The sequence below is a fragment of the Halichoerus grypus genome, chromosome 6 (genome assembly GCF_964656455.1).
Source record: "Halichoerus grypus chromosome 6, mHalGry1.hap1.1, whole genome shotgun sequence".
Classification (NCBI taxonomy): domain Eukaryota; kingdom Metazoa; phylum Chordata; class Mammalia; order Carnivora; family Phocidae; genus Halichoerus; species Halichoerus grypus.
The window spans coordinates 96,205,011-96,220,954 of NC_135717.1; the positions used below are offsets into that span (position 1 = coordinate 96,205,011).

Genomic DNA, 15,944 nt, shown 5'->3' on the forward strand with positions numbered 1-15,944 from the left:
CTTGGAGCAGCAATAACGAATGAAAGAGATACACATGAGGCCTGCTATAAATACTGTAACTGGCCTCAGTATTCCCAAAAGAGTAAGTCCCAGCACATCTGTAAAAATGATCATTTTTGAGGAATCCACACGAAGGAAAGAGCAGCAGCTCTTGGGGTATAGGGCAACGTTAGCTTTTCCACAAGAAGCCTAGCTTTGCATGGGCTGATTATGCCTCAGAGGTAGAGCACATGAGCAAATGGCCCATGTGAGCGGACAGAGAGCAAGCCTGAGTAGTTAGGGAGGTCTAGCTCTTTTAGAACTCAGCGCAGGCCTCTGTTGAGTATACAATTGTTCATACCAAAATGGAGCAAATGCCACCCAGCTACTTTTATGTTCAACAATTAGTAATAATGCGTGGGGCGCCTGGGTGGCTCAGTCGGTTAAGTGACTTCTGACTTCTCCCTCTCCCGCTGCCCCTCCCCCTGCTCATGCTCTCTCTCGAACTCTCTCAAATAAATAAAACCTTTTAAAAAAATATAAATAAATTATCATTTCCTTTGGGAAGCTACCTCCATCTCAAGCTGTGCCTACCTTCTCACTTAATAGTGTGGGTTTCAGAGCCAGATTGCCTGTGCTTGAATCTTTTGGCAGATCAAACTCTCTACTCAGTTTCCTCAACTATAAAATAGGGCTTAACTATGATATTTACCTCTACCTCATAGGGTTTCTGTAAAGATTAAAAGGGTTAATACAAAAATACATTTATTAGGGGTGCCTGGGTGGCTCAGTCGGTTAAGCATCTGCCTTTGGCTCAGGTCATGATCTCAGGGTCCTGGGATAGAGCCCTGCACCGGGCTCCCTGCTCAGCAGGGAAACTGCTTCTCCCTCTGCTGCTGTTCCCCCTGCTTGTGCTCGCTCTCTCTCTCTCTGACAAATAAAATCTTTAAAATTATATATATATATATATATATATATATATATATATTGTATTGCCTGGCATATAGTAAGCATTCAGTAAACATTAACATTAGCAATTGTTATAGTGTGTGTATATACATATACATAAACATATATATACCACATATATATGAATAGTATGTATAGTATATATATATACACACACATATATATACATACACACAGCACATTTTACAAATTATTTACTTGTGTGGCCACTGAAAATAAGCTCCGTGATCATAGGAACTTAAGCGTGTTTTGTTCACTGCCTCAAACTGTGCACTGGGATCTAGTAGGCATTCAGTAGTTGTTGAATGTGAATACCTACCGACCAAAGACCATGAAAGTGCCCCAAGGATTACAGTAGCTACACAATGGATGTTCGCTGACTGCAGGAATGAATGGAGGTGACCAGATGGAAAGTGATTTCAGACTACTGGCAGTACTACACTACACAAAGGAGGCAAACAAGAGATTTAGCAATATTCCAGTTTATAAACTTTTTATTTAAAAAATAAAATTGTAAACAAAATACAGAAAAATATTGACACCTGTGATAACAAGGAAATGACTCCTAATCTTTAGGGTAGTTTGTTATCCTGAAAGAGCAAAACCGTAAGTTTTATAAAGAAATTTTATTGTGCAAAGGAGGAATGTACTTTGTATGGTTCATTTACAATAGGTATTTGGCATTGACAGAAAAAGTATTTCTATGTATACATTCAACACTTTGCAGCATACTTACATTCAAGTTACATTTCCAAATTCTATGCCAAATACAATCTAACTCACCATCAAAAATCCCTAAGATATAATTCTGTTTATTTGGTAGGAGTGCAGTATGATTCTATCAGAAATAATTTTATGCTCCTACTAGATCAATTATACCTTAACTACTTCAACAAAATTCACTGACCTTTTCCTTCCAGTTGAAGCCAAGCCTCTTCTAGACAAATTAAACACTAATAAAATTTGGCCAGTTACAAAATTAAATAGTTTTTTCCTCCCTCCTTACAGACATTATTAGAACTTTCAATGGAAGGACACTGGCTCTAATAAATTACTTTTTCTTTTACAGTAGTTAGGACACAGTATGGATACAAGTTGCAGAATTTTAACTTCTTTTTAAAAGATGGCTGAAGCACTCTTCCTTTCGGTTGTTACCAAATTCCAAATTCAGTTGTTCTCAAAATAAAACATATTAGGAAACCCACATAGTGTTCTCAAAACTTTTCTGCATTTTCACACACATTCCTCAAATCAGATTTTTTTATTCATTGACAATTTGTAAATTTCTTAGTTTCTCTCAATTACACTAGGATAGCTATTATAATTTTGATAATTTGACCATTTTATTTCTAAGTATGATTTTATTTAAGTCAACATAAATTACCAATAACTTCCATCTCTGCTACAGTTCTCCGAGAAATCTATCTGAACTTAGTGAGGAGTCAAGATTCCATGGGGCCTGACTAGGACTGGCAAACAAAACATCAAGATTTGAGAATTCTCATGCCTCCAAGAGATTCCAGATAAATCAAATCTACTCATAATGTACCAATTCTTTCTTAATTATCTCAAATTAAGTTCATTTTTAAAAGTCCAGTAAGATAATTAAAGACAAAACAATGGAGACAGATGGATTTCATTGAGTTGAGCTCTTTCTGATTTACTTCAGGTTGTAACTTCTCCTCCAGCACATGATGGGGGGCAGTTGGTAGTAGGCTGCTGAGTTGACACCACTTCTAATTCAGATTCACGAACAAAAACCACTGCATCACCACTTACATTTATAAGACACTGTGCCTATACAAACAACAGGAAATGTTCAATCACCAACCCAACAATCTGCTCATAATTTTCTGTTATTTTAGGGCCAGTGCTACATAGCTGAAAAAGCACAGGCTTTTAAGTCACTTGGAAAAGACAGACAACCCAATAGAAAAATGAACAAAGGGAAAAAAAAGAAGGCAACTCACAAGAAAGGAAACTCAAAAAAACCCCACTGATAGAACTAAATTTTTTAAAGGAAACTTTAACAATTCTAAGTGAGCTATTATATGAACAATATTGATAAAAGGAATTTATTCTAAAATTAATCCTAAGCAACAATTCTTTGCCCCCAAGCAACAATTCTTTGCCCCCACTAACAGAAGTATTTATTAGGAATAATAATCGGGACGTACCACTACGTACCACTACGGCGATTAAAACTAGACAGATCATAGTCCAAACTAAAGGTTGTCTCTCACAGTAACTTAGGAGCTAAACTTCCAGAGGTATTTAAGAATACCCAGATGTGAAAACAGCATCTGATCTATATATGACCATGGTTATTAATATATTTGTTAAAACATGTTTCAAGCATCTAGAAACAAAAAGTTCTGAAGAGCAATTCTCTTTGGTGGAGGTTGGGGGGAGGGTGGGAGATGGGAAAGCCATAGCGGAGGGAAATCCTCAGGTTCCCCCAAAAGAAGTTTTTGACTACATCTCACCTGGTTTTTATTTGGATTCTCCATGAAGACACACTGCTTCATTATGTAGGAGACAACAGCATTCCCTCCTAATGCAGCAACATGAGCTCTCACCATTGCAAACACTTCAGCAATAAAAGCATGGAGAAAACCACTGACTCCTCCTTCCTAGAAAATAATATGAAAGAAAATCAAACTGTAGACATGAATGTATATAAAATGCCAAAAATATATATATTAAAAATCTTAAATAATCTTAATATAATGGATGGATCATTTTAATTTCCCTCATAACAGGGATTTGTTACATGAATGAACAAACCTTTACTGAACACATGTCTGTGATGGGGATTAATATCCTTACTTCACAGATGATGAAACTGATGTCAGAGAATGTGTCATATGCCCATGACAATGACCACATAGGTAATAAAAAATGGCAGAGCAAGAATTCAAACTGTTTCTCCAACGTCAACGTCTCCATCAAATCATTCCTATCACTCACAGAAATTGAAGGTAAATATAAACAATAAAACTGCTCTGCTCTCCATCTCTCCCATTCTGAAGCATGTTCCAGGTACACTTGCCTTTTTATCAGTTTCTCAAACCTATCAAAGCACTTTTCCTGCCTCAGGTCCATGCTGTACATGCTGTTTCTGAAGGTTCCTCACCCAATTTTCCACCAGGATAACTCTTACTCAATTCTTCAGGTCCCTGTTTATATGTAACTTTCTCAGAGAAATGTTCCCTAACTATCAGATCTAAATTAAGTTCCCCAGTTGAATTCTCTGATAGCCTCTGTTGTATTTCTTTATATTACTATCACTAGTAATTATACATTAGTTACATGATTATTTGTTGCATGTTCACCATGCTCTGTTTCACTAGACTGTCAATTCCATCAGGTCAGAGGCTGCCATCTGTTTTGCTCATAACTATAAGCTAGCACCTAGTTCAATAGGTACACACACTAAGCATTCCATACATATTTGTTAGGAAATGAAATCCAATAGTTTAGGGAATGTTTTCAGTATTCAAAAATAAAACAGAAACCAAAGTCTAGCAGAGAGCCTAAAACGCTTTAGAACCTAAGTTTTCCATGAATTCTACTGGAGGTTATTTACAGTCAAGGAAGAAATTTCCAACTTTAAACTGGAAGTTAAGGGCAAAATTTAATGCACTGTTAAAAAAAACATTTGACCAGATCACACCTTACTAAAAAGCCAGAGGATCCTATATATAGATCCTACATATAAAGGTAGCTCTTCGTAATTAAGGAATTGAGGTATTTCAGCCTACCTCCAACTCAGTCATAGCTCAGTACATTTTTTTTCTTTTACTTGTATCTGTTTTCCTCCTGCCTTTTAAATCTCGAAATTCTGATGGCAGAGTAACAAAGACTACAGAGGGGTAATTCTTAGAAGATTACATAATAGAAAGCAAATAACTTATCAAGCAATGAATAAATTTGGGATATTATGCCATCCAGTTAATATTACAAATCTCTGTTGAAAGGAAATCTACTATGAAGCAACATTTTGGGGTATGGCTGCTTAAGCAGTAGAGAAGGCACTTAGGAAATAAAATTTTATGGACTACAATAATGCAATATCCATGTACTATTAAGAGCAACTGGAAAGTTAATTCACCAATCTATACCAGCTTCTCACACCCAACTTTGTCAAACTTAAATGGGCTTAAAAGTGTCACCTATTTTAATTCTATATTAAAAAGGGTTTTGAGAATATATTAAGTGTCTTTTCCATCTCAACACAATTAGAATATGATTTAAAACCTAATGTATCATAAAGGAAACATCTAACCAATCTGTCAGAAGTCATTCCTTCATTTACACAAAAATAACTATGTCTACTCTGCCAGGCACTGTGCCAGGTACAGGACGGTGAGCACGATATTAAAACATAGTATGAGGGCTGGGGTGCCTGGGTGGCTTAGGGAGTTAAAAGTCCAACTCTTGATCTCAGCTCAGATCTTGATCTCAGGGTCATGAGTTCAAACCCCATATGGAGCCTACTTAAAAAAATAGCATGAGGGCTATTATTTCTAAGAAAGTATAGAAACACTGATGGTGAGACAATGGGAAAAAAGCATAATTAAGTCATCTTTATAATGCACACACTTTTAAAAAATACAAACTGCTCAAGAGTTTACTGGGTTTCATACCTATTCAATAAAAAATTTCCCTATTCACAATATTAATTTGCTCTAGCCTTATTTCATAACGTAAGACACAATATAAATATAATTTTTTTCTTGAATTTAAATTCCTGTGTAATTAAAGATATAATAGGCTGACTGTAATTCTTAAATTTGACCACATCAAAACATTTATAACTACGGTTATACAGTATGAGGTAAGAATTTGAATAAACGGCATTCTCATGTACTTTTGGAGAGGTGGGAATAAAATGAGTGGCCGCATTCTTTTTCAGGGAGAGAAAATGATAAACTATCCCCACAGACATCTATCTATAATATAGTCCCTTATGATTTCTAAATGTAAGGCCTTAAAAACTGTTATTTAAATATATCTCAGACAAATAACAGAAAACTAAGCTGTTCTTTCAGGCTGTTTCAAATCTCTAATCAAATATAGATCGATTTACTTGTTTTATTTATCATATGATAAGGATCTGGGATTTCTAATAATAAATGAAATTAAATCCAACATAACTCTTGTGATAATACTAGGTGCTATATGAAATTTAGTAAGTCTAATCTAGAATCAATCCATACAGGTTATTGAAAACAAAACAAAACAAAAAGGTGTGGGTATGCGCATGCGTATGTGATTACTTTGGCAAAAAATAACAATCTGGAATTTGTTTGGTTTTGTTACTAATGTCTTCAATCAGAAAATTCATAAAAACAATGTTATAAAATTACCTCACGAAGAGAAGTGGTTTCCCGAATAAAAAACATGTTAATTATCCCAAGATATTTAGTTATTTTTGCTCCAGGAATAAAAGAAAGAGGTGTCATCTTAACAACCCCAACTGTAGTATTTGCACAAGGTGGAGTTGAACGGTTCCGGAAATTTCCTTCACCCATAGGACTTGCTTTTTCAACTGTCACAGCTAAATTTGGAAAAAGAAGAAAAAACATCAAGATCAGGTGTTGGTAACTCAATTATTCCCTAAGGTTTCCAAATAAGTGGTGACAACATTCAGCTGTCTGTGAGGCTAAGCCATGTCATGAAAGTAAAGAAATTATCATGCACTGCATGCAATTAAAAAGAGAGGGAAAGAATAACTTAAGAGGAAATGCTGGAATGGAATTCTTTTGGAAGAAAAATGGCATTCCTGCAAAAGAAAATGTTGATGCGGTGTAGCTACACACACAATGATCGTTATAAAGTGAAGAAAAAGAAAAAGCAGTAGAGCATTAAAAATTATCTGCTGTAGGAACAAATTATTACAAAGAGAGTGTGAAAGTTGTTATATTTCCCAGTGCAGTTTTTTCCATCTTTTTCAGACGACTTCATCATTGTCAACTTGTAGATAAACCTTATGTTAACTAGTTGTAATAGGTTTCTTCTCCGAACCTTTTTGATCAAACTCATAATTTTAAAAACTTAACAAATGACCTTGGCTGTCTAAAAGCTGATTGTTTATAAAGTAACATAAAAATAGCTACCACTTGACAAGTAACTAACATAAGCCAGACATATATATGTATATATATCTAATCCTTATAACAACCCAGCAACATAGGTATTATTATCCCCATTTTACACATGAGGAAACTGAGGCTCAGAGAAGTTAAATAACTTGTCCAAGGTCACACAGCTATTAAAATGACACTTCTAGGATCCCAAACCAGATCTGGCTGGTTCCATATCCTGTGATCTTTCCTCTAAAACATCGTTACCTCCTTTTTAATGTAAATTCTTTCACTCAAATACATTTACCTCAGAGTCTACCAAAACACATGGAGTATAAACAGCATGTAAGTAATGATGCTGATTCTAGCAGTGAGATAAGAATTAACTACTTTCTATTCAGAAATACCTCATTCTTTTAGCCCTTTGGATATCACTCTTAGTAAACTAACAGATGCCATCTACTACATAGTAGCTTGGGTCCTGGAAGAATGTCTCTTCAATAAGAGAGCTCATAATTTCCTTCCATTAGAAGGATATAATATCTATTTATACACTTTTAAGAATACCTTCACACAAAGTAAAATTTTAAAAACAATTGTACAGTTAAAATGAACAAATCTAAAGGCCCTTCAATAACTTTTGCTAAGTGACCATTAGAGTCTGCAGCTTTCACACTCCAATACATGATTGATTGGCAATGTTATTACTGGGTAGTAAGGTCTAGCCTTCACCACTGGGAAATCAGGGATATGCTTCTCAGATCATAATGTGGTAGAAACATCCGCCTACTTGTCTTAATTGATCCGCGCCTTATGGTCTGAGCTTTCAGTTTAATGAGCTCTATCCAGCTGCTGCATCTGTCTGCAAAGGAACTGTAATCAACTGACGTTGCTGAAAACACAGACAGAAAACAAAAGAAAAAACAAAGAAAAAATATGGATGACGTCTCTTACTCGTCATAACACTCCTTCTGATGACGTAATTTAACTGTAACTTAGAAAAAGAATGGTCCTTTTCAAGTCAGATATGAGAGACAGTAAAGAGTCAAGCTTTAGACACTGATTTGTCCAAAACCAAGTTCTCAATTAGCTGGCTGAGCGTTTTTGGCGATATCATAGTGGTGTGGTCGCTTAGGGGAAATGGAAACAAGGTCTAACAGAAAGGACCATACATTGCTTTAACTTTATTTCCCATTCTTTTTACTTTACAGTGTTTTAACTGTCTATATTTTATAACTTTAATTTACAATTCAAACTTTGTGAATAATTCTTCCCTATTTTTACCTTAAAATCAAAAAAAATATTGAGAATCAAATGCTGAAGAATACATTTTAAAAAATTACTAGTTGACTTATCTTTTATTAAAACACATTCTTTCTACCATCAGTAACAGGAAAGCCAAAGGGTCACTTTGGTCAATATTCTGTTTTCACATCTGATTTTGGCAACAAAGCTTCTGATGACATTGAGTGGGGAGGCAGGTGGGAGTCTAACAAGTTCTCCTTTTTAAAAAAAATAGCTTTTACTATTACTGAGCTAAAAAATGTTAAAGAGCTAAGATTTTATTTTTAGAAACAGGGAAACTATTAAAATGCTAAAAATGTAAATATTAGTTTAATTAATATTTTAAAAGACACATTCTAACTATAATAAAGCCACGTTTTGGTGTCTATTCCACTGTCCAGTGCATTTCTCCAATGTCTGTATGTTTATGCACCACCACACTAGAATTTCACACCTTTGGTGACTATTTGCTTAATTAGACAAACTCACCTCTCTGTGCAGCTGGTATACCTGAGTTAGAACTTGCACTCTCCAGGTGTTCTAATAAGACAATATGAACAACATTAGCTTGAATGCTAAGTACAAGCCAGTATCTCTTCTTTGCTGTTTGTTAATACCTCTATAAGCCAGATGAATAAGAGGAAATCTTTATGGCTTCATTATAAAAAGCAAACCAAATAGAAGTATTTAGGTTTTAAATGCAGTTTCTATTGATTTATGAAAACTAGCTCAGTTAATAAATATCATGCCAAGGAAGACTACTTGTTACTGTAACACAAGAGGAGTTTCAGAAACATTATAGACATGAGAAAATATAAACATAGTAACAAATGTTAGTAGGATGAAAGCAGGGTGAGAAAACTGAGCAGAGAAAAGCATCAATGTATTAGGAAGAAAATCTGAAATGAAACATGGAAGGAAAATGTTTGTGTGTGTGGGGGGGAGGAGCCAATAAGATTAAAAATTACAGACCAGGCAATGACCTATGTCTCACAGATAAACACAAACTGCTTACTTACTAGCCATAACCCTCCCCCTCGCCAACCCCCCTTCATTCAGGGACTTCACTATCAACAGCTCCCTCTGGTGGTATCAAGACGTCATAGAACTAAAAAGTGCTCCCCACAGATAGAACTAGATCCCAAACTGGAATCACTCCCTTTCCAGTAACCTTGTAAAAGGAGCATCCAGAATTTTCCTTAGTATTTTTATTATCGCTATTTAAAGTATTGTACAAATTTAAACAGCACTAATAAAAAAAACTTCATAATCTATTTTTTAAAGTTCAGACTCTACCTACATTAGCATATTTGAATTTTTGTTTCAAAGAATTTTATAACTGAAAGAATTGTGTTGCTGAGTTAGAAATAACTAAAAAAAAAACAATAATTTCAGTCACCCAGTTTTTTTTTAAACTTATAAATTAAGTAAATACATATTTTTATCTCTGCTTAATGTGTTAATCTTTTGGTAATATTCTTAAATTAATAAAAGTTATACCTTTTAAAAATAAGATTTGTACAGGTTTCTGCTAATTGGGTGCAATGGGAGTATCTCTCATACTCCCCCCTCTTCCCATTTTTATAAAGCAAGTGACCACTAGCTAATACTGGAAAGTGTATAGTGACTGTCATTCCTCTTATAATACTGGGCTGTTGAGTAAATGGGATCACTAGGCAGGATCCACAAAATGACTGTGAGGGTACCATGCTATGGATGTGCCCTGACCATCATGCCCTCAGACTGAAGATCTAGGCAAGAAAACGTCCTCCCTGATTCAGGATCCTGAGGAGCTTTAGAACCCGGAAGGAGATGGAACCGACAGGAAGGAGACCAGAACAGAACTGACATTCAGAAGCTTACCACATCTCTAGGGACAGCTAGTTCAGCACTGAAAAAGGCTGTAGTGCAGAAGCTGGGACAGCAAATGCTTACCCAAGCTTACGAATGCCGGGAGAGTCCCAGGGCTCTCCTATGTCCTATGCAGTACAGACTTGGAGAGTACAGACTTACAGAAAATATAGTGGGCATTAGGAATTCTGTCCAAGTTTTTAAAATGAGGGAACAGGGGGCAAAAGCTAAAAAATAATGTGAAAATTACTAAAGTGAAACCGTCTTCTATATCTCAGTATTATCTGGGTAATATGAAATTCCCCAGTAGCAACTGTGTATAACTTAATGACAAATGTCCACAACAAGAGCTTAAACATGTACAAAGTATCTGCTCTCATCTCTAAATAACAAGTGAAAAAAAAGTACACAATGATCTGTAAAATACTTTTTTTTTTTTTTAAATAAAAAACAGTATCTTTGCAAAGACAGACAATAAAGCTGATTGAGGGTAGTTGCCTCTTGAAAAGGGAAATGAATGGAGAAGGGAGTTTGATTTTGGACTGTATGATTTTTTGGTAAGATTTGAATTTTTCACCATGCACATTTATTACTTTTCCCAAAAAATTTTACAAAGGGTGGAGAAGTGGGTCTTTTCCCTGCCTCCACATATGAATGTATTTGAATTAATATCTGAAAAAAAAAAGTTTTTAAATTGCAGATATTCTTTTTAATTTTTAAGTTTTTATTTTCATTCCAGTTAACATACAGTGTTATATTAGTTTCAATTACACAATATAGTAATTCAACAGTTCCATACATCATCCAGTGCTCATCACTACAAGGGCATTCCTTAATCCCCATCATCTATTTAACCCATCCCCTCACTCCCCTCCCCACTGGTAACCATCAGATTGTTCTCTATAATTAAGAGTCTGTTTCTCTCTCTCTCTTTCTTCCCTTTGTAAATTGCAGATATGCTTAAGGGAAAGGTTAAAATAGATGATTTTTTTTTTTTTAATCTCACTTAAGGAGAGCAGGTTCATCTAACATGTTTGCTAGGATCTTAATTTTTCTCTCAGAGAAAAGGCCCAAGATGAGATGGTCCTGGGAACAGCTGAACATTGGCACCTCAGACATTTGAATACCTCAGGTATATAATGACCTCAGATTCTCAGTCACTCTGCTCTTCCAATTACAGTTTGGCTTCCAAGGTAATAGGCTTCTCAAAACAGAAGGTATTGCAGGTATTAGCTGTCTGGCTCATTGATACACTAGTAATTATGGTGAAAAAGAAATAAACCCATATGTAATCTCTAAAAAAAAAAAAAAAAAAGACAACATATTTCATATTCAGGATTAGAAATCTTACTAACATCTTTTGGGCTTTGTTGAGGAGCTAATGCCCATTGTCAGCCTCATCTATGTAGAAGAGTTTGAGACAAACACTTCTTATGTAAGGTTCCCCCCATTTTGCTGCAGAAAGTCTCAGTCAAGCCACACAGCAGCCCACGTCTCTTACAATTTCCTTTCCCAATGGATACAAGAAAATGATTATTTTGCTCCATTAAAAAGTCACCAGTAGGTGATAACCCTGTTACCTATAAATGAACAACCCTAGAAAGTCAGCAAGGCAAAAAGAACATAAGATTTTATTATTCTTTTAGTATACTCTAACAATATTTAACAAGGCCTGTCAGTGGGGAGGGGGACCAACCTAGGTTAAAAGCAGCTGAGTAGAAATGAGCATATTGATGACCAACAGAAAACAATGTGGCAAGGATTCTTCCTCCCTCAATTATACATGCTCCAGTGCTTCTGAAGTTTGAGACTTCTCCATTCTTCTAAATAGTCATAACAAATGACAAAGGTATCAGCTGGCTATGATAAAGCTCTACGCTGATCACTAACTCCTCTGACAAGTTGTTCACTTTATATCATTAGAATTTACAGATCATCTTTGTTGTGAATAATTAAAAAATATCTGAGATAATCTTATCTGGTCATCTTAAGAAAATTACTAAAACTAAAAAAAGTTCCTGAAACTTCTGAAGATTCTCTGGCAGATTAAAATATATGTAATCTGGGGCGCCTGGCTGGCTCAGTGCCTACAGCATATAACTCTTAATCTTGGGGTTGTGAGTTCAAGCCCCATGACGTGCATGGAGCCTACTTAAAAGAAAACATATGCAATCTGAAGTCTTTAAAAATGTATACTTTATTTAGTTATTTAAACATTCTCGGGGGCGGGGGTAGGGGGGCGCACTTAGGTGGCTCAGTAGGTTAAGCGCGCTTGCCTTCTGTTTGGGTTGTGATCTCAGGGGTCCTGGAATCCAGCCCCGAACCGGGCTCCCTGCTCAGCGGGGAGTCTGCTTCTCTCTCCCTCTGCCCCCTGCTATGTTCTCTCCCTCTGCCCCCTGCTCATACTCTCTCTCGCTCTATCTCAAATAAATAATATCTTTTTAAAAATAAATTGTTTTTTTAAAAAATAAACAGGGGCGCCTCAGTGGGTTAAGCATCTGCCTTCAGCTCAGTTCACGATCCTGGGGTCCTGGGATGGAGCCCCATGTCTGGCTCCCTGCTCAGCAGGGAGTCTGCTTCTCTCTCTCAAATAAATAAAATCTTTAAAAAAATTAAAAAAATAAAACATTCTTGGGCTTTGTATTTTAAACTTTTTAAAAAGATTTTATTTATATTAGAGAGAGAGAGCGGGCATGGGGGGAGGGGGAAAGAATCTCAAGCAGACTCCTCACTGAATGCAAAGCCCAACATGGGGCTCGATCCCAGGACCCTGAGATCATGACCTGAACCGAAACCAAGAGTCAGACGCTTAACTGACTGAGCCACCCAGGTCCCTAAACATTCTCAGTTTTAAGTTATTATGATCAAAATTTGGTTTTATGTCTCTTTTGGCATTTCCATCAATCTATAATGCACTGATTAGCTATGTCCTATAACTATAAAATCTGACTTAATGACGGACTTAAACAAATTATGTGTATAAACCTTGTCCATAATGGTATTCAAATATTGGTGGATTGATGATGAAATTGCCATATTATAGCTAAAAAGTATTAAAGCATAGAGAAAAATATAAATAGCTTCAATCTGCATAGCCCACTAAGGGGAAAAACTCAACTACCATCACAATACATACATTAGATGACAAACACAATTAGCTTCTCCATTTGGGTCATTAAAGCTTCCAGCTAAAGGTGTACAACAGCCTAAACCACTTTTCTTCAATCCCCATCTTCTATTTTCCTGCCTCTGTTTCCAGGCAACTTCTCCCCTCCCTCGTACCCTTCAGATTTTCTCTTCCAAATAACGCCAATTTTCGTTAGTAACCCAATTCAATTTTCTTTGTTGCTTACTCCCTCTTCCTCAGACTCTGGATTTCACTGAACTCAAGCTGCCTTGAAGAAGCGAAGATTCCTTATCTCTACTCCTCCATCAATTTTCTCTTTCCTTCCTTCCTTCCCATGTCTGGGATAAGTTTCTCATACGTTTTCCACTCCTTACTTTATTTTCCCTTCAATCTCCTTCCCCTCAGCATCTCTCTCCTTTCAGGACTTCTTACTAATTGTTGGGGACATCAATAACATGGAGAACTTCAGCACTTTTTATTTTTGCTACCATTTGGTCATAATGATAAAATAATTTTATGTTTTGTTTTGTTTTTTTAAAGATTTTATTTATTTATTTGACAGAGAGAGACACAGCGAGAAAGGAAACACAAGCAGGGAGAGTGGGGGAGGGAGAAGCAGGCTTCCCGCAGAGCAGGGAGCCTGCTGCGGGGCTCAATCCCAGGACCCCAGGATCATGACCCGAGCCAAAGGCAGATGCCCCCCCCTTTTTTTTTAAAGATTTTATTTATTTATTTGACAGAGAGAGAGAGAGAGACAGTGAGAGAGGGAACACAAGCAGGGGGAGTGGGAGAGGGAGAAGCAGGCCTCCCGCTGAGCAGGGAGCCCGATGCAGAGCTCGATCCTGGGACTCCGGGACCATGACCTGAGCCAAAGGCAGACGCTTAACCGACTGAGCCACCCAGGCGCCCCAATAAAGTACATTTTAAAAAGAGAGAAAAAACAGACATGCAATGAATTGTTAATACATAAAGACATTTTTAGTTTGTGCAAAGAATTGTGTAATAGTTGTTAAGAATTTAGAACCATTCATTGGCAGGATAAAATAAAAGCTAACTCTTGTAGTTTTTATAGGTTTATATTTCTAATCACTAGCTTAAAAAATGTAAGGCAAGTCATTAAATTTAAAAAATTAAACTACCTTTTAATCAAATTTGGCTTAACAAAAAAATAACCCTTATAGCCTCAATAAAAATAAAGATAAAAAAACTTCAAATGTGATACCTAATTATGGAGTACAATGTATTGAGGGTTTTATTTTTATACTGAAATCCAGATTTTGGCCTATGCTTGTCACATTAATCGGCAGCTGCTTAATGAAAAGAGTACTCCTGCCAGCCTATTATGCCATCGAACGTGAGGCTATCACTCCAGCATAAAGCAAAACGAAAGCAGGAACAAAGTTGGTATAAAAGACTTTTCTTCTATACAGTTTCACCCAACAGTATATAAAAACTAAATTGACTTAATTAAACCTTTTTAAAGGCTTAAACTCTCAGAATTTTAATTTTAAAAAACTATTATCCTATTATAGATTGAACTTATAAAGTACTTGAAATATTTATAGTGGCACATGATTCACACACATTTATCTAAGATCTTAAGCCCCACAGTATGGTATCTAAGATACTGAGATTTAGGTCTTTAGACATGTATCAAAAATAATATGCTAACCTTCTATAAAAACTACATGCATATGAAATTTTTGAGATCAACTACAGTCTGTAAAACAAATCTTATTTTTTTTTACTTTTCACCCAGATTACTGTCACTCAGATTCTCCATTTTCACTGTATTTGCTCTATCCCTTGATAACATTTTTTTTTAAAGTCTCTTAAAACCATTTCAGAGTAAAGTAGTAAATATTCAGAAAACTAAAGTACAGACATTAATGATGAGGAAAAAACATCATGGGAGTGGTGTAAAAAGTTTGTTATACCTCCTTTTTCTCATAATACAGCCTCATATAAGTAATTTACATTGATGCCAATCATCTATTTTCCTTAGTATTCATCAAGAATTTTGATGACCTTCACATGATAATTTCCTGGAAGAAATTACTCAGGCTCAGCACCTTTTAATATTTCAAATCAGAAAAATCAAATACTTAGAGCAAGGTAACCAAACCAACATCAAACTCTCTTGTTACCTTGAGAAACGAAACTAAATATAACCAAAGATGAAAGGAAAAAATTGAACATGGATGGACAATTCAGGCCCAGGCTTACTCTACACAGTGAATTAGGATACATGTAATTGAAGCATCTTTTCTTCACATAATATTCACTCATCTTCAGTAACATAAAAAGATAATTATCAGAAAGGTTTATCTACAAGTTAAAAGATGGAAGTATTAATATATACTGTGCTTAGCTCTTGAAACTACTCTGTCAACATAAAAGAAAAATTTTAATAAATCACCAAATTTGTAATAAGAATGTGAAAAATAAATTAGGATTCAAAGTTTTCAGAATTTAAAGAAAAGGAAAAAGCTCCATCAGCTTAGCGAACTGACCTAACAAAACCATAAAAACTATATATTTATTTACTTATCAATATTAGCAGTTAACTTTTAAGCCTCTTGTGGTTGTATATAATAGAGAAATTTTTTGAGCATTTATTCCTAGCACCCTTACCTTCCTCTCTT

The 15,944-nt window shown here is 35.6% G+C and overlaps 1 protein-coding gene across 18 annotated transcripts in view; it reads right to left on the reverse strand.

The window, feature by feature from the left end:
- Positions 1-1,424: 1,424 nt before the first annotated feature.
- Positions 1,425-15,944, reverse strand: part of C2CD5 (C2 calcium dependent domain containing 5) — a 100,778-nt gene continuing 86,258 nt past the window's right edge. For 10 of the 18 annotated variants that reach the window (XM_078075745.1, XM_036119225.2, XM_036119230.2 and 7 more), the window contains 5 exons: positions 8,811-8,861; positions 7,828-7,929; positions 6,321-6,511; positions 3,435-3,581; positions 1,425-2,745 (listed from right to left, as the gene is read on the reverse strand). In XM_078075745.1, the coding sequence (XP_077931871.1) occupies positions 2,614-2,745; positions 3,435-3,581; positions 6,321-6,511; positions 7,828-7,929; positions 8,811-8,861 (623 nt within the window). In that variant the 3' untranslated portion in view covers positions 1,425-2,613. The remainder of the gene's footprint in view (positions 2,746-3,434; positions 3,582-6,320; positions 6,512-7,827; positions 7,930-8,810; positions 8,862-15,944) is intronic. The other 8 variants (XM_036119236.2, XM_036119240.2, XM_036119241.2 and 5 more) reach the window with 3 other exon arrangements.